Source organism: Leptidea sinapis, chromosome 10, assembly GCF_905404315.1.
Source record: "Leptidea sinapis chromosome 10, ilLepSina1.1, whole genome shotgun sequence".
Taxonomy (NCBI): domain Eukaryota; kingdom Metazoa; phylum Arthropoda; class Insecta; order Lepidoptera; family Pieridae; genus Leptidea; species Leptidea sinapis.
Window position 1 is genome coordinate 14552742 of NC_066274.1, and position 26902 is coordinate 14579643.

Genomic DNA, 26902 nt, shown 5'->3' on the forward strand with positions numbered 1-26902 from the left:
GCTTTTTCCAATACAGCGACAATGCATTATTAATGGAAATTAAAACGGATTTTCAACTTACAATAATAGTTACACTTCAGAATGTTCAGCGCTGTCCTAAAATATTTTTTTATGGCAATACACATATTATGAAATGGCATGCTTAAAAATAGTGATGATAAAATTTTAAGGGCTGTTAAATATAATATAAATAATACATATTTAATTTATTGTTAAATATAATATGAAACCGCGACTTTTTGCTTTAAACTGTATTTAATTATATTTAGCAGAATAAGTTTAATGTCACTTCTATTTGTATTATCTTAGTGGATTAATGTTACGAGAGAAAGATTTTTCTAGGGGTAATAATGGGCTTTGCTACATACTGGGAGTTGGAATCCCGTATCACAACTCTTCATGGGGATGCTAGAGAAATCTAATCACTGTAGTTTTGGGAGTTGAGAAAGACAGAGGTGGCTTAAAGATATAAAAAAGAAATGCTTAGTCAAAAGTCAAAGTCAAAGTTCTTCTTCCAGAAGTATTCAAAAGTAAAGTTGTTACAAATTTAAGAGTAGGCACATCTTTCGTCTTGACAGACATGCTAAAATTTAACTGGTTTCGTTTGATAATATTGTAACCAATAATTACACCTACATTTAATTTGACCAAGTAAAGCTATACCTTAAAGACCCTACAATATAGGTACAATTACAATAATTAAAAATAATCACAAAAAATTCTAATATTAAAAATAGTGTTGGTGCCAGTTTGATAATATTCGTTTATTGAGTAATAACAATACTTTTTAATAGTGATAATAATTTAAATTTAAATTTACTTAACACTGTATCCTCTCTTATTTTTTTTGGTAATTTACTAAATATTTTTACACACATAGCATGACAGTATTTTGTTACAAGTTAAATTTAACCAAACTTATCTGTCCTATTCATTGGAATACTAATTAAAAAAGTATTATTAGGTCATTCCATACATAGAGCAACAAGATAACCAACACGTTCCATAGATTCATAAGTACAAAGAGCAGAAAATGGATTCAAATATCAATATCGCATCGGCGATTTTTTAAATAGATTCCGTAGATTACATTATTCAATTTATTAGATCACCGTGCGAAATAAATTACATTACAATATTTATAACACTGTAAGTAAATACGATGATATACTAATAATAGCTACGTTATGAACCAAATAGCTAAAGCTAAAACGTGATTTAGTTATTTTTAAATTGTTGAAAACAAATTCATAAATTTCCATTGCACTTAACAAATATATCAAAATAATATTTTTCATTTCCATGCAACTAAAAGTTGTTTGTATTCATACCTATAATATCTTTCTTTTTCGCGCGCCAACAAGTCATGAGAGTAATAAATAAAATGACTCCCCTTTCCCTATTTTAACATAAAAACGCTTCCCATCCACAATCTGCATGTTTATGGCAAAATATTCTATAAATAAGTCTTAAAGCGAATGCGACATGGTGAAGCTGGGAGCAGTAATACACTGGATTGCATGCAAATAAGATAACGGTCATAAATACAAGCTTTGTTTTTGTTTTGGCGCCAAAATCTTAGACCGAAATCACCTTGTACATGCTAAGTTATTTCATATCATCAGCCGGAAGACGTCCACTGCTGGACAAAGGCCTCCCCCAAAGATTTCCACGACGGTTGGTCTAGCGGTGCCCTCATCTAACGCATTCCGGCAATCTAGACCAGATAGTCGGTCCATCTTGAGGGGGCCAATACTGCGTCTTCCGGTACATGGTCGCCATTCGAGGACTTTACTGCCCCACCGACCATCTGTCCGTCAAACTATGTGCCCTACCCACTGCCACTTCAGTTTCACACTCATTTGGGCTATGTCAGTGACATTGATTCTCCTCCAGATCTCCTCATTTCTGATTCGATCTCGCATGGAAACTATCATAGCATATATTAGCCAAGCATAGCCCTCTACATTGTCCTCTGAGCGACCATGAGCTTACTCATCAGGCCCATAGTTAGTGACCACGTCTGCGTACCGTAAGTCATCACTGGCAACCCACACTGATTGAAAATCTTCTTCAGACACTGCGGTATTTGGGACGAGAATATTTTACGGAGCTTCCCGAACGCTGCCCATCTGAGTTGGATTCGACGGTAATAAGTATTCGGTAGTTATTTCATGGCTATTATAAAAGTCATTAGGGAAGGAGTACTGAGATATTATGGCCAAACAGCACGCCTCACTGAGTTCCTGATTAATTGGAATAAAATCCACAACGACATTATTATTACAAAAGTAGATAGAAAATTATTATGTTATGTTTTGATATGCGACCGAGAAACATCTAACTCAATTCATGGTTATATAAGACTTGATCATAAAAAAGTATTTTATGCATAGATTAATACTAGCGTATAGCCCGATAATGATTAACCAACATTGATCTATCATTGTTTGCGTGAGCTAAAATCGGTTACAGTAACAAGAGATTCGCTTTCCTTTTCTATCTTGCTGTATCTCCATTAGAGGATTTCTTCTGTCTCGCACGCTTTCAGTATCTTTACGATAGTATATTGTAAGTCTTTAGCTGTATTTGAATTTATTATTAGAATCATATGAAAGCCGCAAATTCTGTTTAAAATAGCGGCAATGAGGTTCTTGTCATATCTCATTAAAGTTCAAACTTTTCCGAAGTGATGGGAAATTTAACTTTTGACATTCAAATTTCTTGACCGAATTGAATAAATCTGATTTGATTTGAAGCGAACCGTAGCTACTGAAATTACTGACTTAATTGTCTTGATCACCTCATCATATTTTCTCACAAAAAAACCCTTACCAAAGTACAATTAGTAATTTAATACCAAGCCTCTGAACTAAGTCGAATCAACAGACAAATTCTAAAAAAAACACCTAAAATAGACTCACTTTTCTAGAAAATGTTCTATCATTTAACTAAACATTTAACCAATTATAAAAATTTCGTTTCTACTTATATTGTTATAACACGCTTAGCGTTAAAGAGTTATCTCGTAGACATTAAGTCATTTGAATTATGGGTGTGTTTCCTGTTTCAAACTCGTAAGTAGGGATTTAAAAAGGTGGCAATAAGGTATTCAAAAACCTTGTCCCTTTGTGGGCCAGTTTCGTGAGGAGAATACGCGCACGTGATTCCCAAACTCGTATGCAAAGAATTGTAGAGGTAACGTAGACGGCGAAATCCTAAAAGATGTTTACTCATTCATACGGCCCCCGGTCGAGCTTTTTACACATTTGTTTTAAAAGCAACTCCAGTGGAATTCAAATAGATTGAGGGATGGGGTAATGTATTCTCGAAATAATACGAGACCTCGTTTATTATGGAGTCAAATTTGTATCGTCGCGTAAAGGTAAGGGCGTAGAGTGAGGTCGAACGGCCGAATCATTGTGTGGCCCAGCCACGGGTGGCGATTACAATGCCAACGTTGTGACATTTTCGCTAATGGTTCCAGGGTAGGCACAATAAAATGACAATACGACGCGAGATAAGGTGGCAAGTGAAAATTTTACAACGAGATTAAATTAATTTCGCCGTTCGCTGGTAAATACGGTCTGCTGGGCGCGAGCTTGTTTGCCGGTTCTTGCATAATTCTAATCTATTTTAGAATCTTTTTATGCAGTCGCTTTTGTGTCTGGGTGAGCCAGAGTTTTATCAGATGTAGCTCTAGGTTTAAGTAATAATTATTGGTACTGTTGATGTAATATATTCAGTCATTTTCCAAGAAAAATAATTATTTATGATACAGTTCCGGAATGACAATAATGTTCAAGGTCGCGTAACCAACATGGTATATGTAAATAGCCCCGACATAAAAAATAATCATTTGGTGCTACGTAAATTAATTGCTATACAATAGAACAGATAATATTATGTATTATGATGCAACAGACAAAATATCAGTGTTTTAGTGCTGTTCTAATGATTCCCTGGCCCATGGACTTATAATACATACAAACATACATATAATCACGCCTCTTTCCCGTAGGGGTAGGCAGAGACCACTTCTTTCCACTTGCTACGATCCTTACACACTTGTTTCGCCTCGTCCACTTTCATTATTCCTTTCATATATGCTCTTCGGCTTAGGGTACTCTTGACCTTACTTTTTTCCAAGACGTCCCTGGTTTGATCTTGAAACGTCCGCCTAGGTCTACCCCTTCCAACACTTTCATTCACACTGGCCTTATACACTTTCTTCGTCAATCGTTCTTCATTCATTCTCTCGACATGTCCAAACCATCTCAGCATGACTTATAATAAACTAGCGTAAAGAAAAACAAAGCATGCAAGATAGAAGAACATCTATAACAGAGAGCAAGAGAGAAAAGGAAAGCGAAAATTGATAAATCATAAATAGTAAGCCACGTGTATTATGTTTTTGTTTGTTGTATGTGTAGCATTAGTTCTTTAGTATTTTCAATACTAAGCCACTAGCTAATCACACATTGACAAATCAAAATTTGAAAGGGGCTGTAAGGTCGTCTTTACGCTAGGATATTTTACGTCTATGCCCTGGCCAAATGTAGTATATAGGATCATACAAAGCTAACCGTAAAGCCGAAAGGAGGTTAAATGGGCCCTTATACCGAATCCATTCAGAATATTTAAGAACCGAAGTAATGCTGTATAACATACCCAAAAAAATAATTATTATTTTCACTGATGTGCTAACTCTATTTCAGTAAGATTAAGGGGTAGACACGCACAATGTACCTTTCTACCTAATTCGCGGAACGACAAACATTTTAAAAGACCTAACCTAAGGAAACAACCTAAACGAATTCACGTTTTCATAATAAACGTCAAATTTACAGAAACGGCTCAAAGTGTGCTCCGCCTTGCTCAATACACAACTTCGCTCATCGGCTTGTGTGGCATTTCGCTTCAACGTCGGTGTTATTGATGCGAAAACTGACTCAACACGCTGTTCAATCTCTGCAACTGTTGGGCAATCGGAGAAATATACTCTGTGCTTCACTTAACCATTTTTTCTTACATGTAATTTTTTGAAGTCAGTACTTGAGTATAATGACATCCTTGTATAGGATTGATTGTTAGGTAGCAAAACAATTTACAAATTCAATTACTGTGTCATAGTACTCTAGTAAAAGAAAAAAACATATATAGGCTGTACTCGTTATGTTTGATCAGGCGATTATTCCGTTTCAAAATTACCTGATATCGAAATTACGTTACATTATGTAACGTCAAATGATATTCATAACTTTTTAAAAATCAAACGAGAAACAGAGGCTCCTTTGCACAGGATGCCGGCGCCTATTTCTGCCGTGAAGCAGTAATGTGTAACATTACTGTGTTTCAGTTTGAAGGGCGCCGTAGCTAGTGAAATTACTGGGCAAATTAGACTTAACATCTTATGTCTCAAGGTGACGAGAGCAATTGTAGATCCGCTCAGAATTTTTGGGAGTTTCAAGAATCCTGAGCGGCACGGCATAACCGTCAGCTGAACGTTCTGCTCGTCTCTTCCCTTACTGTCATAAAAAACAAGGCTTGATAATTGTGTAAAAAAAAAGTGCATAAACGTGTAACGTGCCAGAACAGTGAGAGCACTGGAGCGTCACCGCAAGCTTAATTGCGCAGACAATGTTTTGGCGAGTGGCAACATGGAAACATTCGATTTCATTTTGTATTTTAATCCGCGCTGTATTCCTAACAAATACCGGCCTGTTATTTCTGCCAAAAGTGTATCGCTTGCATCAGATGCTCTAAATGTTTTCTCTGTCCGTGTGTTTGTACTTACTTGCATTCCGGGTTGTATTCTTTTTTTATGTCAGTCGTTCAATTAAAGTTTATTTTAAACTTATTAAAATAATGATCAAAATAATCAAGATAATTATCACCCATTAAAAATTCCTGGTACATGTTGCTAGGATGATACATAATTTCAAGCGCTACGAAAGACATTACTATCATCCCTACCATATTTATATTCTCCGGGTGTCTATGTTATGTGTTTATGTACTCATGACGTCACACTATGTAAAGGTATACTCGCGTCATACAGACAATCTCTTCTTCAACTATGATCGTCTGATACCAAAAAACTATATAATGCTTTCTATCTCATATTTTCCCACGTTAATTCTTATGAACTAATGTGTCTCGGTTTTTCGTTTCATCGACTTTCTAATGAACAACCCTGCTAAAGAAGTTTTTCACTTCAAAAATGATAATAAAAACAGGCAATTTGCCTGGATATTTGGATAGCCGAATGACCACACCGACAATACTTATATAATACGATTCCATGCTAATAAAGACGCATTGAAATTGCACATGCTTCCATGATACAATAGACTGGAACACATGTACTGATTGAAATCAAATCAAATCAAAATAATATTTTTCAATTAGGCCAAGGAACGTATCAATATAACCAGTTTTTTTTCTTTATTATTATTAACCACCACTTTGAGAAAGAGTTGAGCTTTAATGAGAAGCATAAAAAGAAAGACACACGAAAAACAAATAAAAGGACAAAAACATTTATTTATTTACCACACATAGCAATATCATTACAGGTAATTACCTAATGCGACAGTTACAAACAAACAAGAATAACAAACACAGCAAACAACAAACAAATCAAACTAAAACTAATTATACAATCAAACATTACATTACAAATAATATATCACACCAGAATATACAAAAAACTTGAACACACAGAACGTACAACTATTTACATGCCCGGGGGAGAAAGGTGCACTTCTACCTAAGCCTAATTAAATATCTACTGCAACGTCCGATTAATGACAGCTGGCAGGTAGCGAAACGTCCGATGACGCGATTAAGATTATCCGACGGCGAGCGCGAGATTCATCATTATTAAAAGCGATATAATTACATAACGACTCCACCTATGGCTATATAAAAAATACATTCAAGTAGTTAAAAGTATAGAAAATCAACGTGTAAAATCATAAATTATGTTTTTGAACCCAAGTTATATATAAATAAAAGGTTAAAGCTCGAGATTATAGGTAGAAATGTGATAACATTTTCATTATATTAAGTTTTTATGTAAAATATTAGCGCACACATTAATAAAACTTGATTATTATTGAAATAGACTATATAACCTATTTTTTGATATTAATATGTCATTACTTCGACTTACGGGATTGTTGCATTAAACTAAAATAAAACACCCATTCTTAGTATATACCTACAATTTATCTGCGGAATGCACTAGTAAAACGTGAAATACTTGGTTGTCTCAATACATCCAGATTGTTGAATATTATAAACATTATATTTATGATATTTTGTCCCTATTACAAGCAATGATTTACTGTTAATTTATTGGATTACAATAAAAATTTGATATTTAAACCAAATCGATAAAGTAGTATCGATCATACTGTTATAACTTTTCGATTTAATGTCGTAAGAAGAATTTTATATGTAATTTGTAGATAAAATCGGAAACAAGATATCATGAGGATTAATTTCATATATAAAACAAATATAATACGTAATTAAAATATTACACTTACATGATAAACAAAACAATAACAAAACACTTGACACTACAAAAATAAACAAATGACAATTCCCCCCGCAAAGCGATTTTCAATTAATTATTTCTTTTAATTTTTGCTCGGATACTTGATATTTAAAGATAAGCCTATTACAATTACTTACCATAGAGTCTTAAAAATCGTATTTGACAAGCTAATTCACTCATACTACAGATTATAACACAAAATAAATACGCAAGTCGACTGGGCCACTCTGGTTGCCTGGACGTTTAACTGTATATTACCACAAATAAGTTTCCATATATGAATTGATAACCCATTAGAAGACAAAACTTCATCGACCCTAAAGATATTTTTTTTAAATTAAAAAAAAATACAGAGGGAAAATTGGTCATGATATCCAATGGCCATTTTTAGTTGAGATTCATTGTTCTGTCAATATATTCATTGCTACACATTTAAACATATTGTAATGATCACAATACAAACCCAAAGGGAATCAAACTCGTGGCACATCAATAGCAAGGTAGAAAATAACTATTCAGCCCGCAATTTCATTGAATATCTTTTATTTCGAAAAACATGCAGTTTTGGAATGGATTTCAAACCAGCTTGAAGTCTATCTAATGCTAGGCATAACTTTTATTCATATTTAGTCCTTTTTCACATAGATAAGAAATGATTAAAGTTTGAAAATCGGTATAAATATTATAGTAATTATCGTCAGCTTTAGCTTTAAGATATAAAAAGTAAAAAAACAACGGGTTGCACTCCGGGAGAAGTGAAAACTTCAACAATTACGCTGTGAATTTGGAATATTCTGGAGTGGATAGGAAATAATTTGCATTGATGTGGTTAAACACATTACTCATTTATTGAGCTATCGTACACATAAAAGTCAATTTATATTTCATAATAAATTTAAAATTTCAGAACTATTACAATTATGTTGCATTAAAAAGTTTATCTCACAGAAAAATCAAATTTCATCCATAATTTCAACGACTGTCTTACGAATTTGCGATTAGGTCACGTGTCCTGACGCGAGCTTAACATTTTATACCCATCCCAATAAAAGTGCTCAACGCTGCTAAAGCAGTTTTCACTTCTATAATATGTTGCCCATCACGATGGCAAGAGCCCTGGTAGAAAGACATTGATGACTTAGATAAGGGGGACGCGACTTGAGTTGGTTCTGAGGCTGCTGATAGCAGCAGAGAGTTTGCTGTCTTCGGCAACCGGCTCGAGGGGGCCCAGAGACGCGGAGAATTTACAAAGCACTATGTATTTAGTACGCACCTAAATATACCTACTAGAAGCCCAAGCACAGCTTTTTAGCCATTTACTGATCAGCCTCCATCCAACGTGAAAATGCTGCCAGTATTCTTGGTGCATATCCTCGTACTGTTCATGTAATCTTATCAAGTTTTGTAAAAATTATATCGTTATTAAAAGTTAAAAAATATATGGTAAAATAGACTTTACACAATATATTACTTCATAAATGTGTGACTCGCGCCGGTTAACCTTGAATCAATCAATCACCGGGCATCAGCATATTCGTATATTCGTTCACCAAACGCCGAGCGGACACGCCAATCTTTTAGCACCTATCCAGGAAGTTCCTGGAGGATTATAGGGGGCTCCCAACAGTAAAGGCTATCCTGGGGGCTCCTCAGGTATGTCTATATATGATTTCGCCATAACTAAGCCGTGTAAGAGTTTCTTAAGAAGTTTAATTTGACAAATACATTTTAAGTATTAACAAATATTGTAGAATGATAACTCACCTATAAAATTAACATGTAGTATGGCTAATATGAGTAGACGGGATAGAGGTCCTCCTCCCGAAGCCCGCGTTGCTGTCCCCATCTTCACCGATCAGCGTTTTACAAACTCCAACTGGCAGCAACTGCCGTCAATGTATGATCTCCTAATAATCATAGTGCAGTCCAACTTATTCGATACGTCGATGGTCTGGAACAAAAATGTAATATTTTAAATTATGAATAGAGGTGATTTTTATATATATATATGTCGTTCTTCTACGAGCAAAGAACCGAGTATGAAGATGATTCAGTATTCGTTTTAGCTTGGATGTAATCTAACTGCGGTGCGAGTGTGGTCAGGATCGGGCACCGGGCGAGTGCCAAGCAGGCAGTCTGGTTAGAACTATCGAGCGAGGCGGTTGTGTCGCACGTGCATGCCGGGAACACCAAGTTCTTATTACGTAATCATAAGACTTTGTGAAGTGGTCCTACCATTACGATTGTGACATTTGTTGTCTCAATTGGGCATCGGAAATTACAGGTCAATCAGCCTATTAAATTGCGTTTACAAATTATTCTCAGGTATAATATCAAGATGAATAACAAAAAATATTGAATTGTTTCAGCCAATTGAGCAGGCAGGCTTCCGCCAGGGTTTAAGCACTACCGACCACATCTAGGCCTTAGAGCAAATTATAGAGAAATATCGTGATTTTAATAGACCATTGTATGTGGTTTTTATAGACTATAGTTAAAGCTTTTGATAGTATAAGTCACTATTCAATTTAGAAAGCATTGAAAGCTTTCGGAATCGAGCAAACATATATCAATATTTTAACATATATTTACAAAAATAGTCAAAGTTGCGTGAAACTTGAAACTTGAAACTAGGGGAAAATCTATTTAGATAGAAAGAGGTGCAAGACAAGTTGATCCCTTATCACCGAAGTTATTCATTGCCGTGCTCGAGAACATATTTCTAAACATAGACTGGTCACAAAAAGGGCTCAAAATAGGCGATACTAGTGTCCTAGCATGCTTATTGTACAGCTTTACAAACAGTTCAGCTTGTCAAACGTGGACCTTTACAGAAAAAGTCAAGCAGATAATAACGAGTAATCAAAGAGCAATGGAAAGAAACTTTTTGAAAATAAGGAAGATAGACAAAGTAAGAAGCGCCAGGATAAGACAAAAAGATCACACATGCACTGGCACTTAAATGGAAATGGGCTGGACATATTGCACGGTATACCGACAGGAGGTGGACTAGAGAAGAGAGGGGCCTACAGGAAGGAAAACGAAATGTAGAAAGACCAATAAAACGGTGGACTGATGACATAGCACAATCAGTAGGAAAATAATGGATGCAGAAAGCACTTAACAGAAAGTTGTGGATGAAGTTGGAGGAGGCCTCCCACTTCATCCACAACTTTCTGTTAAGTGCTAAGACCCAATCTGGGATCCATATCTAAAAATGTAACTAAATAACAATTGTACTAAAAACCTAGATTAAGCAAATAATGCTAACAAAAAAAAACTAACAATATTTCAAATGTACACTTTTTTTTAGAGATATGGAATAAATGGCTTTATTATTATTATTACTTTGTAATAATTTAATTAAAAAAAATTTAAGAAAAAGACAACCGACTTCAATAACACTATTTTAAAACAATAGATTTACTATGCACTAAAAAGTATAAAAATAATTGCGTCTTCTTAGACAATCTAATCAATTAATCTAATTCTAGTTACGATTATTGTTATTTTTGGAATCGGTGTTATCGGTGGTAGTTTTGTGACTAGGTACATAGGTACATAGTTCTAGGTGCTACAATTGCATTGCAAATTGATTACAGACAGTTAGAAATTCTACCATAGATCGCACCCTTACTGTAAGTTATTAAGGAGTTCCATTGATCATCGTATTCGACTACGACAATTACTTGACAATAACAACGTTACGGTAGGCGACTCAAATATTCGGATAGCATAAAAAAGATTCGGCCGAGTATCGTTTATTTGCTCCTACAAACGCCTGAACAAGGTCGGGGCGAGCGATTAGTGTTTAATAAAGAGTAATAACTAATTGAGTTTATAAGGAACCCTTGAAACTGTTGTGCCCCTATTGCTTTCAGTTATAATAGCATCAAGGACCACCGGCATTCCGGATGTGTTCATTAATATCAAGCAGCTAGCTCATATAAGTACCCACCACATTAATGGTTATGCAATTAACAAAAACAACTTTTAATAAATTTTGTCAAAGATGGAATGAAAGGAGATTTTTTCTCTTGACCTTGGCAATATTTATTTTTATGAAAATAAGGGACGAGACAAGTAGGACGTTCAGCTGATGGTAATTGAAACGTAGTGCCGCTCAGGATTCTTGAAAAACCCAAAAATTCTAAGCGGCTCTACAATTGCGCTCGTCACCTTAATAATTTCACTAGCTACGGCGTCCTTCAGACCGATACACAATAATTCTTACACATTACTGCTTCACGGCAGAAATAGGCGCCATTGTGGTACCCATAATCAAGCCGGCTTCCTGTGTATAAGAGCCTCCACTGGTCAATATTAAGAAAAAATAAAGTTCGTGTTACATGGTCTTCTTTTAAAATAGCTTATGTCTTTTTCTTAACTACCACGGTATCTTCACAGATAACCAGAACATTCTATTCGTAAATCAATTTATTGAAGTGAAAACTTCCTTAGCCCTTTTCTTGGGATGCGCAATAAATGAATATTTTATTTAACCACATAAATACTAGTATTTTTATACTGATAAATAAAGCAATTCGTGTGAAATTCTTCCCTAACCATTCCAAAATATTCAAAAATGCACAACATTAATATTCAAGTCTTCTGCCGTCACTTGCGGAGTGCAACCCGTTAATTTTTTTTACTCGTTACTGCCCGCGAGAAGTCGCGGGCAGTAACGAGTAAACGCAGACTACGCAGCGCAAAGCTACGCAGACGAAGGTCTGCGTAGCCGCTGCAGCAATTAATGTACCTATGTCATCATTCGACTTCTTTTTAATATTCATACAAAATTTTAATTAATTCTATTCAGTAGTTTTGCGTTTTTCCGGGACACTTATACGAAATTCTATAAGCTATTTTTTTGCTTCGGAATTCATTGTATGCGTATTCTATATTCACACACGCCATGTATTCTTTTAATAAAATAATATCCGGACGACCGAGCCTTGCTCGGATTTTTAAGAATGTACAAAACTTGAACAAAAAAAAAACTAATAGGACATCTGGATTCGGTCTGGTCTTCTGCTTTCCGGATCACCCAATGTCCCATCTGAGCTATAATAGTCTTGTATATAGTGGCGAAATTTACCTTTGTATTCTAATGTTATTCTAACTGTTTCTCATTCAAACATGGATAAAACCATTTTTTTTAAATTGAAACCTAGCTAGATCGATTTATCACCCCCGAAATCCCCTGCATACTTAATTTTATGAAAATCGTTGAAGCCGTTTCCGAGATTCAGATTATATATATACAAGAATTGCTCGTTTAAAGATATAAGATATACAATGTCAGGGTTTTGATTTTGGAACGATTTTATAATTTTATTGACTAGTTGTTGCCCGGGACGCCGTCTACGGGGACGCTATAAGGCAGCAAAATACCTGCATCACACGTGACAATATGTAGACTATATAATATTGTCCCGACCTCATGTAAATATTCATTCAAAAAGTGTTTTAAATCTATTCAGTATTTTTTAAATTTTTCCCGGACATACTTACAGACAAACTGATAAACGTACAATAGGAACATAAAGACAAAACTTCTATAAAGTAATTTTTCAGATATGGAATTGGTTTTAGAAAAGTATTTAAAAAAGAATTCAATGCATAATTTTTAGTTTGTCACGATTTTACAACTATATGTATTTTTATTTATTTATTTATTGTATGGACATAAAGAAAAGAGAGAGATGAGTCACGTGACAATAATATGATAATATAACATTAAGTTTCCACTTCTTTGTGTGCGAGGGTGGTATGGTTAGGCATACTAAATCATGATAAATGTTTCTGCTGCAAAACGTGCCCGTGTTTTTGATAAGGCTTAATGCGTATGAGGCGTTTTTGAAATGTATCTAGATAGTTTTGAATATGTGAAAAATAATATGCAGACATCACTGTTTCGTGTATGTAATATTTTTTTAAAGTTGAGCACCTTCTTGGGGTGGGTATAAAATGTTAGACTCACGTCATGCCACGTGTCCTGATCGAACAATTCTACAATTTCATACAGTGTGTGTGTACCAGGCAATCATAGCTGAAGAAGAGATTGTCTTAAATGTGTGAAGCGAGTATACCTTAATATATTCTGACGTCATTGTCACCACATTACCAGGAGGACATAAATATGGTGGCGGTGAAATGAAAACTTCTTCAGCGGCGTTGAGCACTTTTCTTAGGATTGGTATGAAAAAACAGTGAACGCACATAAAACAAACTCGCATCAGGACACGTGACTTTATTGAAAATTCGTAAGACAGCCGTTGAAATAAATTTAAAACAGTGTTTTGGTACCAAGCGATCATAGCTGAATAAGATTGTCTTACGTATGACATTACAATAATAATGTGACAGAGACACATAAATTAGATTGGTATTGAGAGTAAGAGAGATACCTACATTACAATATTTAATATCCCTTTCAAGTATGAGATTTTTTTGTTTGGACTTAGTTGGTCGGCTCCCAACAAACAATGGCTGCCATTATTATTAGTCAGTATTTTTTTAAAGCATCGGTAATAAGTCTAGCGCAAATATAAATTTTAATAATCACATTTGAAGGAAGGCCAATAAGCTAAAACAAATAATATTAATACATCTTTTACAAATTATAAACTAAATTAAATAAATCAATAGTTTTCGTTGTAATAATTTGAAACCAGAGTCAGAATGTAAGAAAGCCGACAAATTACAAAATTGAACGCCTCATAGTCGAAGCGTGTGGTAGTGTCTACTCCCGACATATATAAAAAGTTCAATCAAATTTTTTTGTCAATACGCTGTACTTTCTACTTGGATCTCCTTAACTTTATTAAAATTTTCCATTTACAATACCACCCACTGCGACGGCAGTTACACCTTCTAAGGCCTTAAGGGAATCAGGCCTTGGCAAGTGAACCAGTGCATCTACGTACTGGTGTACACATTTTCAAATAATCAATTCCATAGTGGAAAATGAGATTATGAGACGCGCACTTTTAGATGTTTCAAACTATTTGAATTTAGTCTTGAGACTAACTATTGAAAAGTTATTTATTCTGATAATGATAATAGATTAACATTATAACTGTCACCGCAACCCCTTATTTGCAAAATAATATCTAACACAGTGACGCATTTAGTATGTTTTTTGGGTATAAGTGGCTAAGAAAAACCTTTACCACTAATATTAAATTCCTCACTCAACGTCTGTGCCGAAGAGTAGTCGTCCAACCGTTGCTGAGAAGTTACTACTGCTTTTCAATCTTTAAAGTCCCCTCTTGGCATTGTTAGATTAGAAGTACTGGTTTTGTGAACGGTTAAATAAAATATTTGAATATTGATGTTCCTAAATTTTACTAATTATAAATTAAAATCTTAACTATCGATTTCTTCCTCTTCTACATCTCTGTGTTCTTCGCTATTTGGACCTATTTAGGACAAGCGACTCTTATGACTTCATCTTTGGAACGTTTCATTTTTTTCACCTTTTTTTCTTTCACCGTCCTCTTCTATTTCCTTTTAGTACGTCTATTTACTCTATTTTTCTTGTGTTTCTTATAACATATTATTATGTTTAACTAACAGTGTTCTACATTTTGAATTTTGCATCTTTTAATTTAGTACTGCTTTTTACATCTTTCAAATTTAGTCAATCTCTGCTTTTTATTCGAATGCTCTTCTGACAGACTTTTATTTTATTTGATAGTTTTTCTGTTAGTGCTTGGGCAAATGACAGCCAAGAGTCAAACAAGGTAAGATACACATATTATTGTTAATCTTTTTTTCTCTTTAACTGAAATTCCCTTATCCTTCATAGCTTCACTAAGCGACTTATATCTCTTCCAAGTACCGTATATAGATTGGCTATCCTCCTATCAATTCCCTTATGTATAGTATCAGTCCCTGAAATTAACTGTCCTAGATATATGTAATATTCTACGTACTCTATTTGTTTCGTATTAAATGTGATTTTATGTGTTTTGGAAGTTGGTTATGATTTTTGTTGTTATCGTGGATAAATGACGTTTTTGCCCTTAGTTAGTTTTCGTCAACGTATATAAGTGAACAGGTTGAATATAAGTCACTAAATTTAATTTTGATTTTAAACATTATTATATAATAAATTTAGTCATGCGACATTTTTACTCTTGAAGTCCCGATATAATTTTTTGCGGCAATTTTAAAACTAAGTAATCAAAACCAGCGTTCATGTTACGTGGTCATCATTAAAAAAACTAAAGTATTGCCTTAATATACCATATTATCTTCACACGTAACCCTAAGTTTCCCTTCGTATGTCAATTTATTTTTAGTGGTTGCTGCCCGTGGCTTCGTTTGCGTGGACGCTGCAGCAATTGATATACACTGGCCTGCAAAAGTAAGTATCACACTTTTCAAATTAATTTTTTTTCTTAACTATAGAAGGTAGAGATTTAAGATTAAAAACGTTTTGTTGCAAATTTTATAGGCTTTAATTCTTAGAAACTAAAATTATACATTAGTAACACTTTTAACTTAAAAAAGATAAAACAATGAAAATATACATTTTCATTGTTTTATACTACTAAAATGTATTACATGTTATTTAATTTTTAATAACTGGTATTGCCTCCTCGAGCTCTGATTACAGCTTCGAGCCGGCTTGGCATACTGAACACTAGGTTTCGGAGCCGATGTTGGGGAATATTCTCCCATTCTTCTACCAGGGCCTGCTTTAGTGCCCTGAGGGTAGTAGGTGGTGGTCTGCGATTTCTGACTAGCCTCCCAAGCTCATCCCAGGCGTGTTCAATCGGGTTGAGATCAGGACTCCTTGATGGCCAAGCCATCACGCTGATACCGACCTCCTGAATATACTCTTGTACGATATGAGCCGTGTGTGGCCGGGCATTATCATGCATCAGCATCGATCCATCACACATATTTGCTAAATACGGCCCTGCATACTCATTGAGAATCTCTTGAGCATATCTTTGCCCAGTGAGGGTGCCATTTTCTATGGCTACTAGCTCTGTGCGACCTTCTGAAGATATACCAGCCCATACATGTACACTGCCTCCACCGTATTGGACTCTTTCTGAGATGCAGGCTTGAAGGTATCGCTCACCAGGTCGCCTGTAAACACTTCGCCTTCCATCAGAAGTGTAAAGGGAGAATCGAGACTCATCTGCAAACAAAATTCTTGACCATTCTTCTTCATCCCACTGCATGTGTTCACGGGCGTATCGCAGTCTGGCTACTCGATGCTGTCTCTCGAGTTTTGGGCCACTCGCTGGTCTTCGGGGTTTCAAATTTGCTTCAGCAAGTCTTCTTCTCACTGTACTGTCACTAATGTAGTCCCTCCGGGTCTGAAGTAGCTGTTGCTGGACTTCAACTGCATTTTGGTGGCGATTTCTTAACACAGTGGAAATAATATAACGATATTCTCGGGCACTGGTACACCTGGGTCTGCCATTACAAGGTCTCCTCAGATGGTGTCCAGTCTCTTCGTACCTTCGCTTTACCTTCTGGACCGTTCGTACCGTCACACCCACCATTCTTGCAGTGCGCTGATACTGATGCCTAGTTCCAGAAAAGCCATGATCCTAGCACATTCTTCAACTAAAAGAGGCATGATAAATAAATGTTATATGCTTTTTAGCATAAATTTTTAAAACAAGACCCATCGATCTTGAAAAAAATTTAAAATAGAAAGAAAAATGTGAATGGTAAAATTGTAATTCGGAAACGTCCACTTTGAAAAAGGAATGGTTTTGTTTTTGAAGTTTTTTTTCAGCCAATTCTTAAAAGAAGGTTACCGACTATAAAGTTTTTATGTACAAAATTAAATTCTCTTTGGAGTCCTTTTTATTTCGAAAGTATTTCTTGTAAACGTAAAACGTTATCCCAGTTTTAAAAGTGTGCTACTTACTTTTGAAGGCCAGTGTAGTATATCTGCATCTAACATAATAATATGAGACCTATGGTGTGTCTCGACCCTGTGTTATTATACATAACACAAAATAAATCATATTTTATTGGTAATATTTAGTTAACTGACGCTTTAGTTTGGAATATTTTCAAATATTATTTGCAATTTAATTAGATTCGACACGGGTTTTTTTTATGAAAATACGTAACGAGACGAGCAGGACGTTCAGCTGATGGTAATTGATACGCCCAGCCCATCACAATGCAGTACAGCTCAGGATTCTTGAAACGCCCAAAAATTCTGAGAGGGACTACAATAGCGCTCGTCACCATGAGACATAAGATGTTAAGTCTCATTTGCCCAGTAATTTCACTAGCTACGGTGCCCTTTTGGACCGAAACACAGAAATGTTTACACATTACTTTACAAATTATTTAAGTTTTCTTTAGTGTTAATTCCGCCAATATAATATATTGGCCAAGAATATATTGGCGGAATTAACACTAAAGAAAACTTAAATAATTTGTATAGTTATGGATTTCCGCAAAGTAACGCCTTATTCAATAAATTTTCTACACATTACTTCTTCACGGTAGAAATATGTCCGTTGTGGTACCCATATTCTAGCCGGCATCCTGTGCAAAGGACCCTCCCACTGGCTAAATTTAATCATAATTTTTGATCAATTGTATCACATTTAATGTATTGGAAAGAAAATAAACAGACACCCATAAAAGAAACTGTTAAAATATTCTAATTTATTCACGCAGAGAGACTCTACGAAGCGTTGAATTTTATCTGAAATATGAGTGTATACGCGTGCGTGCGGTCTACTGAAAGAATTTGATATCACAGGAACGCCGTGTGCAAATCACATAAACATTTAAATAGGTATTATACTATGGTATTAGCTTACCCGACAGACGTCGTTCTGTACATAACAAATATAAGCACTAAAATGTATTAAAATAATTGCGTATTTTTATACAATCTAATTAATAAATCTAATACTAGTTACGATTATTGTTATTTTTGGAATCGGTGAGAAAAATAATTTGTCTAAATATGTGTAGATATACTAAATTTTTCAATGCAGCAATGAACGTAAGCGCTTAATTGAAAAGTTCCGTTATTTTGCCATGGATTCCGTAATCAGAACCTACTCAACCAAATTATCTTTGAAGTATATACTTTCCAATAAAAAAAGAATCATCGAAATCGGTTGGCGCGATATTGAGTTATTCGTAAATTTATCATCCACTTTGCTAAACGTATTGTATAGAAAATTTAAGACTTTTATGGTCTTCTCATGGATTCCATGGTCAGATCTAGACCAAATTACAATGGGACCACACGAAGCACAAGCTTTTAAATAAAAAAAGAATTATCAAGATCGGTTCAGCCAATCGAAAGTTTTGAGGTAATAACAAACATAAAAAAAAACATACCAGCGTATTGAGAACCTCCTCCTTTTTTGAAGTCGCTTAAAAATACTATTTTTTATGAATTTGTCAATACTAATCTTACTACATATTTTACGAAATAATTCTTGACGTTATGAAAATTATATAGATATTATACTAGTGGACCCGATCCTGTACACGTCTTAAATTTGAAAAATCCAGTCAAGCCATTAGGAGGAGTTCACTAACATACACATGAGCAGGAGAATTTTATTATATGGGCGGAATTGAGAATCTAAACCAATCTCAAATTCACTGGAACACACAAAAATCATCAAAATAGGTCCAGCCGTCTAGGGGGTAGTTCAATTGTGAATTTTAACCATTCTTATTATTTTTATTTTGAATATTTGTTTTGTATGGACATATTTTCTATGAGAGAATTTAGTGACGCACGGTTTGACAGTTCCGCTGTGAAATAATTTCATTAACAACTTAAAACAACATGGAGCATTTTTCATGTTTTGAAATATTATTGGCAAATTCCTATACAACAGTATTTTTTTTATTATCTACAGAACAACGTCTGTCGGGTCCACTAGTACTCCCTTAATATATCTACTTTACTTATAGTGTACTCAATAACTGTAATGTTTTTTTAATTATTTATTTTTCTAACAACAATGTTTGAGTATTTTTGTAGCATCGCTACACAGAGATTGTAGTAAAAAAAATAAAAAATTGTAAAGTCATGAAGCTGTAAATTGATTAAAAAGTGGCAATGAGTTTCTTGCCACTTCTTCTCATTAAAGCTCTATCTTTTCCGAACTGGTTATTAGTGGAAAAATTTAAAACTTTTGATATGCATAAGAGTCATTTTTACACAAATAAAACTTGAAAACAAAATTTTATGAACGATGACGCGATGACAAGACGCGAACCTTCGACCTCTCGCGTTACGTGCGAGCACTCTTACCAACTGAGCCAACCGTTCGAGTGAAGTATCGTTGATAAAATCTTGTATGCTTTGTTCAAGTCTCAGATTGTGGCTACATCTACAGAATCTACGTAACAGTTAATAACCTGCTCAACCCCAATATTTGCATATTAGGAAATTTACTTAAGATGTCGCTCTTGCAAATCTAAACAAAAAATTAATGAAAATTTATTGAAGTAGGCGTTACTTTGCGGAAATCTATAATTATATATATGATTTGAGTTTCCTTTAGTGGCACGAGACTGGCCAGATTTTGGCGAGACAACACGTGGATGCCTCGTGTAGAGGCGAAACACGTGTCGAATTGTATAAAGACAAATTTTGGCGGAATTAACACTAAAGAAAACTCAAATCATTTAAAAAAAAATGAAAGTAAAATTAATACATAACAATTTGTTCCGAGTAATTTTTTGATTAATTGATCTGACTTGATTTGATTTCATTATAGGCAGATGCAACATGGCAATCTAAGGTAGTTGAAAAAACCACTCTCAAATGAGAACGTCGCATTGTATTCAAGCGTACAGTTATTTTTTCAAACGATAATGTTACTCGTCGGGAAGTTGTAATTAACGCCCGTTTACATTATGCGTTTGCCGTTCCTGCGTTTATGTCGAGCGACATTATCGTGTGTTAAGCGCGACGGTTCGCCCCCGTTCATAAGTTACTTTGAAGTATGCACTCGGATAGGGTAAATTATTTCAATTTGCGAGCTCTGGAAATAGTTTTCAAGTAATAAAGTTTTTAGGGTTGTTTCGCATGACTTGTTTGAGTCGCGCGTGAACAAGTTTAAGATTTTGCGTCTTTAGCTCGCGGCTGTTTGAAGATTTTCTGGTTTGAGTATATTGAAAGAAAATCCACACATTATAATATCTACTATACATATTTTTTAGGAAAATAAGGGACGAGACGAGCAGGGCGTTCAGCTGATGGTAATTGATACACCCTGCCCATTACAAATGCAGTGCCGCTCAGGATTATTGAAAAACCCAAAATTTCTGAGCGGCACTACAACTGCGCTCGTCACCTTGAGACATAAGATGTAAGGTTTCAATTGCCCAGTAATTTAACTAGCTACGGCACCCTTCAGACCGAAACACAATATTTTGTATACATTACTGCTTCACGGCAGAAATAGGCGCCGTTGTGAAACCCATAACCAAAGGTGCAAAGGAGCCTCCCACTTGTAAATAATTTTCTTGAATTACTTTAGCATTTTACATCTGATGCGTTGTTATCTTATAAGAACTCAGGTTTGATGCCCATCCAATCACAAACTGCTGATAACTGACGACGCTATAAAGCAAAAAAATTCCAAGTCCACATCTAGCGACATAGTTACAGACAAACGGAAAAACTGAAAAAATTTGGAAAATAATTGAATTTAAGTACTTTTCTGGATTTGGTATTTTATGAACACACACACAACAAGTATCCTTCAGAAATAATCAATGTTTAATTGTTACTTTATAACATTATTATTTATATATGTATAGATAATGATGGGGATAAGTATTTAAAAAACTTGAATGCAAGCCGTATGAATTTCGTCACGAATTATTCATAGGTCATGTACGTATAAACCTACTGGTTACTTTAAAATATGAGCGAAAAAGTTCTTATCCTATTTTTATTGTAATCTGTTCTTGAAATCAAATCAATGCTAATTGGAATTTCTGAAACCATAGCGGAATACTAATTTGAAAATTCTGAATAAGATTCTTTACGCGCGCTCTACACTGGCACGCGATTGTTACTGTGAGTTTATATCGCGAATCGCGCTGTGAATTTCGCGTTTAATCGCGTCACTCTACACTCGCAGAGCATCGCAGTCTCGTTCGCGACTTAAAAGAAAATTGACGACATAGACGTGACTGCTTCTGCTGATGTGACGCTATGTGCTATATTTACCTTTATTTAAAAAAATATCTTATGTTTATTCTTACGATCTTTGTACTTAGCCTGCCATAGTAGTGGCTCTGATTGATAAGACTCAAGTGTTATCTCAAGTTCACTATTCCATGTCGTACCCATTTAAAAAAGAAACCTACGCGGTGACAAAGCACAACCACTCGCAATGGCGACTTGTACGCTACTGCGTAAAACTGCGACTATAAATGCTTTCCTATTCGCGGACCATGAGACAGATGCAAAGCCTTTGTCGCGGGGCAAAAAACCGACACTGAACTGAGAACAAAATGCGAACGCGAAAGCGCGAAACGATCTTCGCGATTTTCGCGTGTTTGCGGCCATCGTGCCGCGAGTGTAGAACGCGCTTTAGAAATTAAGCCAATGTTTTCTATTTAGCAATTTAAGGCTTCGAAGAAACTTCTCAAATAACAAATTAGATAAGAAATAACACAAAGTTATTATATCAAAGGGCTTTCGGTAAAAGTTCAAAGTTAAATTCAATAATGAACCAAATTATATTTGCAAATGACAAAATAGCTTTCAACAGCAAACATCAAAAGCCAAATTCTAAATAACACAGCGATGCTTGTCACAAAGCAACGTCGAATTAATCACACAAATGTTGAAATTGACACAATATACACAAATTAATGAACGATCAACTGAAAACATTTTCGATATCGTCCTGCTGGCAATTCGGACTCATTTGTAAGAGCAGCAATTATAAACCAGCGTAATCAGTCGTCTGCCGCATGTGGCCGCGATTCCTGATTCACGGGCCACCAGTAAAGTGATTAGTACGCCGGAAATGTTGGTTTTCCTCTCTGATCAAACATCGACTGTGTGAACCTCATGTGACGTTTCAGTTTACGTTTTTTCGTCAGCACACACATCGACTGATCTAGATATTGAGTTACGAATACGACTTATTACGTAATGTTACGGGTATTTATTTCACATTATAAATTACGGTTGCAGACCAGTTAAAGTTACTACATTTAAAGGCTACATTTATAAAAACAATGGCTCTGTCATAAATCCTATATTCCACAGCTAAATAAGTAAGTGATGGGACTAGATTATGAATATTTTATAGCATAACCATGACAGTACAATTTTGTATATTTTATTAAAAAGCGTGCCAAACAAGAATGCTGGGAGAATTTCTTGCGCTGTTTCTACTCTCTCACAGCCCTTTTTGTTTTCGAAGCGGTGGTAGTTTTAGGAACGTCAATCAAAAGGAATTCTAATGGAATCAATTTTGAGAAAATTTATGTATTTTATGCCTTCCACAGAAAGCCAAAAAAATACATAATTAACTCCACTGCACCTATCTTCGAACAAATTGCAGTTAAGAAGGTTCACACGTAACGCATTTATCATGGAAAGGTGGTATTGGCGAAATACTTCGGACAACAGTGCGAGACAAAGGAACAACAAATTGCTTATGATTTCGGTTATAGAGATACTTGTCAGGTACATATAATACGTCAATGTGAAATTTTACTTTCTGCCACTATCTGATCTAGGGTTCTTCTTGCAGGGAGTTGTATCCCAGACAACGCACAAGAAAAGTTGTTGTGTAAAGAAAAGGATAATAGTTGTACAAGTACCCTTTTTTTGTATTCATTTTATTATAATCTGTCTCCTTCCCTGGGACATTCAATAATATGTGTGCCAAACTCAATTTCCATAATCAAGCATCTGGTTGGCTAGTTAGTAGATCTTGAGGTATTTTGCGTTTCAGTCTTCTTGATATTTCGTTCTTTTGTTCATTAGGGCTTTTGCTAGTATGTTAGGGTGATTGTCTGTTCTAGTTTTGTGTGCCTTAGCGAATTTTGTTATCTCATCCTTGACTGTTGGTATTCCGAGATCATTGTGTAATAGATCATTTGATACAAACCATGGATCATTTGGTAAACATTGGCTATTAAGCGTAGTCTTTTATTCTGAAATCGTTGGATTATTTCAATATTCGAGTACAAGTACCTAAATAAGGTTTTTTGAACTTTCTCTAGGAATAGTGAATAGCTTGTTTAATGCGGGTTCCTGTCGCAAGCAACGGGTTCCATTTAACGTTACATTGCAGAGCAAAGCAATCTCACAACGTAGATTCCAATAGTTGAAATGATTCCTTTGCCAACGCAGGGTCATGAAGAGTTACCTTCCGGTAGAATGTAACGCCCAAATCTTTTGTATCTTTTGTATATCCAAAAATATTGAAATATCAGCGAATAAATTTAAAAAATCACAGAGATAATTCATATGTCTGAAAGCCATAGGTTTGCAAAAGATGTATACAGGCTACACTATACTTTTAAATAAAGTAACCATAGTTTTGATATTCAAAATGTTTTATTACTCATGCACTCTATACAAACTTGCCATCTTACCCTCAAGTAACCTTGCGCGGTGAATCCAGGACGCGGACGGTGCGAAATATGTTTCAAAAACAGCGCGTACAACTACCTTTTTTTATGAAAATAAGGGACGAGACAAGCAGGACATTCATCTGATGGTAATTTATACGCCCTGCCCAATAGTTCTGAGCTGTCTTAAGTCTCAATTGCCCAGTATTTATTTTCACTAGACAATTTCAGACCGAAACCAAAAATGTTTACACATTATTGCTTCACGGCAGAAATAGGCGCCGTTGTGGTACCCATAATCTAGCCGGCATCCTGTGTAAAAGGAGCCTCCCACTGCCTGAAATGCTGTCAACGCTACTATTATAACATTACCAATGTTGCAATGTTGCAATAGGGTAGGGTAGGGGGAGGGGGAGTATCACTTACCACCAGGTTACTTGAACCCTTGTTTCCTTTATCTGGAAATACCTTTCTGGCCGGTCTATTCACCTTAATTTTGTCTCGTCATTCACCTTAATCATGTCGGAATGCCAATGTGGCAAACATTTTACAACTTTTCATATCAAAATCAGTAAGAGTAACAAAAGATCGGGCTGGGATCGAACTATTGGCTTCGTGGTGAATTCAACTATTTAATTATCTAATTCAATCTTTTGCGCCATCGACGCTTTTAAATCAGTCAGTGTTTTTTATAAAATCTTTTTTTATTATGATGAATATAAATTTTAAGTTATTATTCCAGATGTCTAGAACTAAAAAGTCGTTTTGTGAAATCTATAGCATAACTATAATATATAAATACATTTATCTTTGAAGTTCTTAAACCCTATTTATTTTTCTTCTCTTTCGAGCGTAAATACGTAACCTAACAATATGAATGTAACTTTTGTGTGTGTGTTTATACATTTCTTAGTGCATTTTCAGATTATACTTATATTATTTGAGGCCCAGAGGCGCTCAGAATGTAGAACTTACCATATTATCGCCTCAATAGGGCTTCTGGAAACTCAAGCACTGGTAGCTATTTCGGTCAACAGATCAGCATAGCTATCCAACGTGGAAATCCTGCCAGTATTCTTTGTACGCTTCCTCGTAATGATAGTTTTAGTTTAATGTTATCATAGTATTGTAAATATAGTTATAGGATTTGTTTGTCAAATAATATTGTATAACGTGAAGATTTAGCTTACTTTGTAACATGAAAAATATAAAAACCAGATTATAATAATGACAAAATAAATTACTCCACAAGTAATAGTACGAAACTGGTACGTCAACTTTGGTACGATTAACTTATAGGCTGCTATTGATTCCCGCAGTCGAATGGTAAACAGGTAAATAAGGGTTTATCACATGAAAGCTGGATATTTCACTCGTGTTGGGTTGGTTTAATATCTTTGAATTCAATTGGAACTAAGCCCGACCCGAACCTTAAAGTTTGGATCCTACATGCCGATATTACTTGTACAGATAAATGCTCAAGATTGAGTAAGATCACTAGTGTTTCTGACGTCGCGACACCCTAATCCCTTCACTAAGTTCAGATTATCGATAATTCCTACTGTCGCTTGTTATCTTGACGCAGTATTCCGATAAATATATCGATACATCTTACTGATTTGATATTGTTATGTAAATTAACAGGTTTGAATTAAACATTCTATGAATGAACCTTTTGTACTAATTGATTTTTTGATTTAAGTTTATTTATTTATTTATTTAAAAAGTTGACAAAATATTAAGTAAAAAATGTAAGATTCTACTTAATGTTATTCTATCGATTTTCGAATGAGTGGAGAAAGAATAAAGGCAAGTGAAAGACCTCGTAGATCAACCCAATTTGGTCGAATTCCTGTTGTGATAATCATTCATTTATTAATTTTTGATCACAGTAGTTTGAAGGGAATACAATGTTTATTTTCTTGTTAGGTTCAACAACATTACGAGGGTCAAACCATAAGTTATTAGAAAATCAAAAACTGATTGTAATACCAAATTATTAGTTGTATTATATCTTTTCAAAATGGCGTCCATTCACGTCAATTCATCGCTCTCTTTTTTATGAAAGAGGAGAATAAATGGGCGTATGGTTCTCCTAAATAATTTTATATAAAGTGACACCACCTCCCACATTCTCTTGCAACACCAAAGGTATGTGAACTTTGCCAGCCTTTTGGAATTGTAAACGCACTTTTTTTGAAGGTACTTATGTCACATCGTCCTGGAAAAACCGCACAAGTAAACTCATTCCACAGCTTGCTACGGCAGAAAGGTCAAACAGCTCTTTGGAATATCCCTGTGACAAATGCCATAGACACACAATGAAGCAACATCTCTACGCAACGCCAAGTGATCCAGCCGTACACAGAGCACTGGATCTCGGCAATTCCACAATTTCTCCCAAATAAAGATGAATTTCTGGTACACAGCGTGCTTTCCATCGCTTTTATCAATTACATTCCTATTACCACTACAATTATGATCACCTCTTAGTACCAATGAAGAACATATCATAAGAGGCAGTCACGCGTATAACCTCAGGATATGTTGTAAGGGACATGCGTCATTTTTTATGATAATAAGGGACGAGACGAGCAGGACGTTCAGCTGATAGTAATTGATACGCCATGCCCATTACAATGCAGTGCCGCTCAGGATTCTCAAGAAACCCAAAAATTCTGAGCGGCACTACAGTTGCGCTCGTCACCTTGAGACATAAGATGTTAAGCCTCATTTGATCAGTAATTTCAC

At 35.2% G+C, this 26902-nt stretch overlaps 1 protein-coding gene across 1 annotated transcript in view; it reads right to left on the reverse strand.

Moving 5' to 3' along the window:
• Window positions 1-26902, reverse strand: part of LOC126966329 (lachesin-like) — a 173265-nt gene that overhangs the window by 131392 nt on the left and 14971 nt on the right. The window contains exon 2 of the mRNA XM_050810319.1: window positions 9332-9518. Within this exon, the coding sequence (XP_050666276.1) occupies window positions 9332-9413 (82 nt within the window). The 5' untranslated portion in view covers window positions 9414-9518. The remainder of the gene's footprint in view (window positions 1-9331; window positions 9519-26902) is intronic.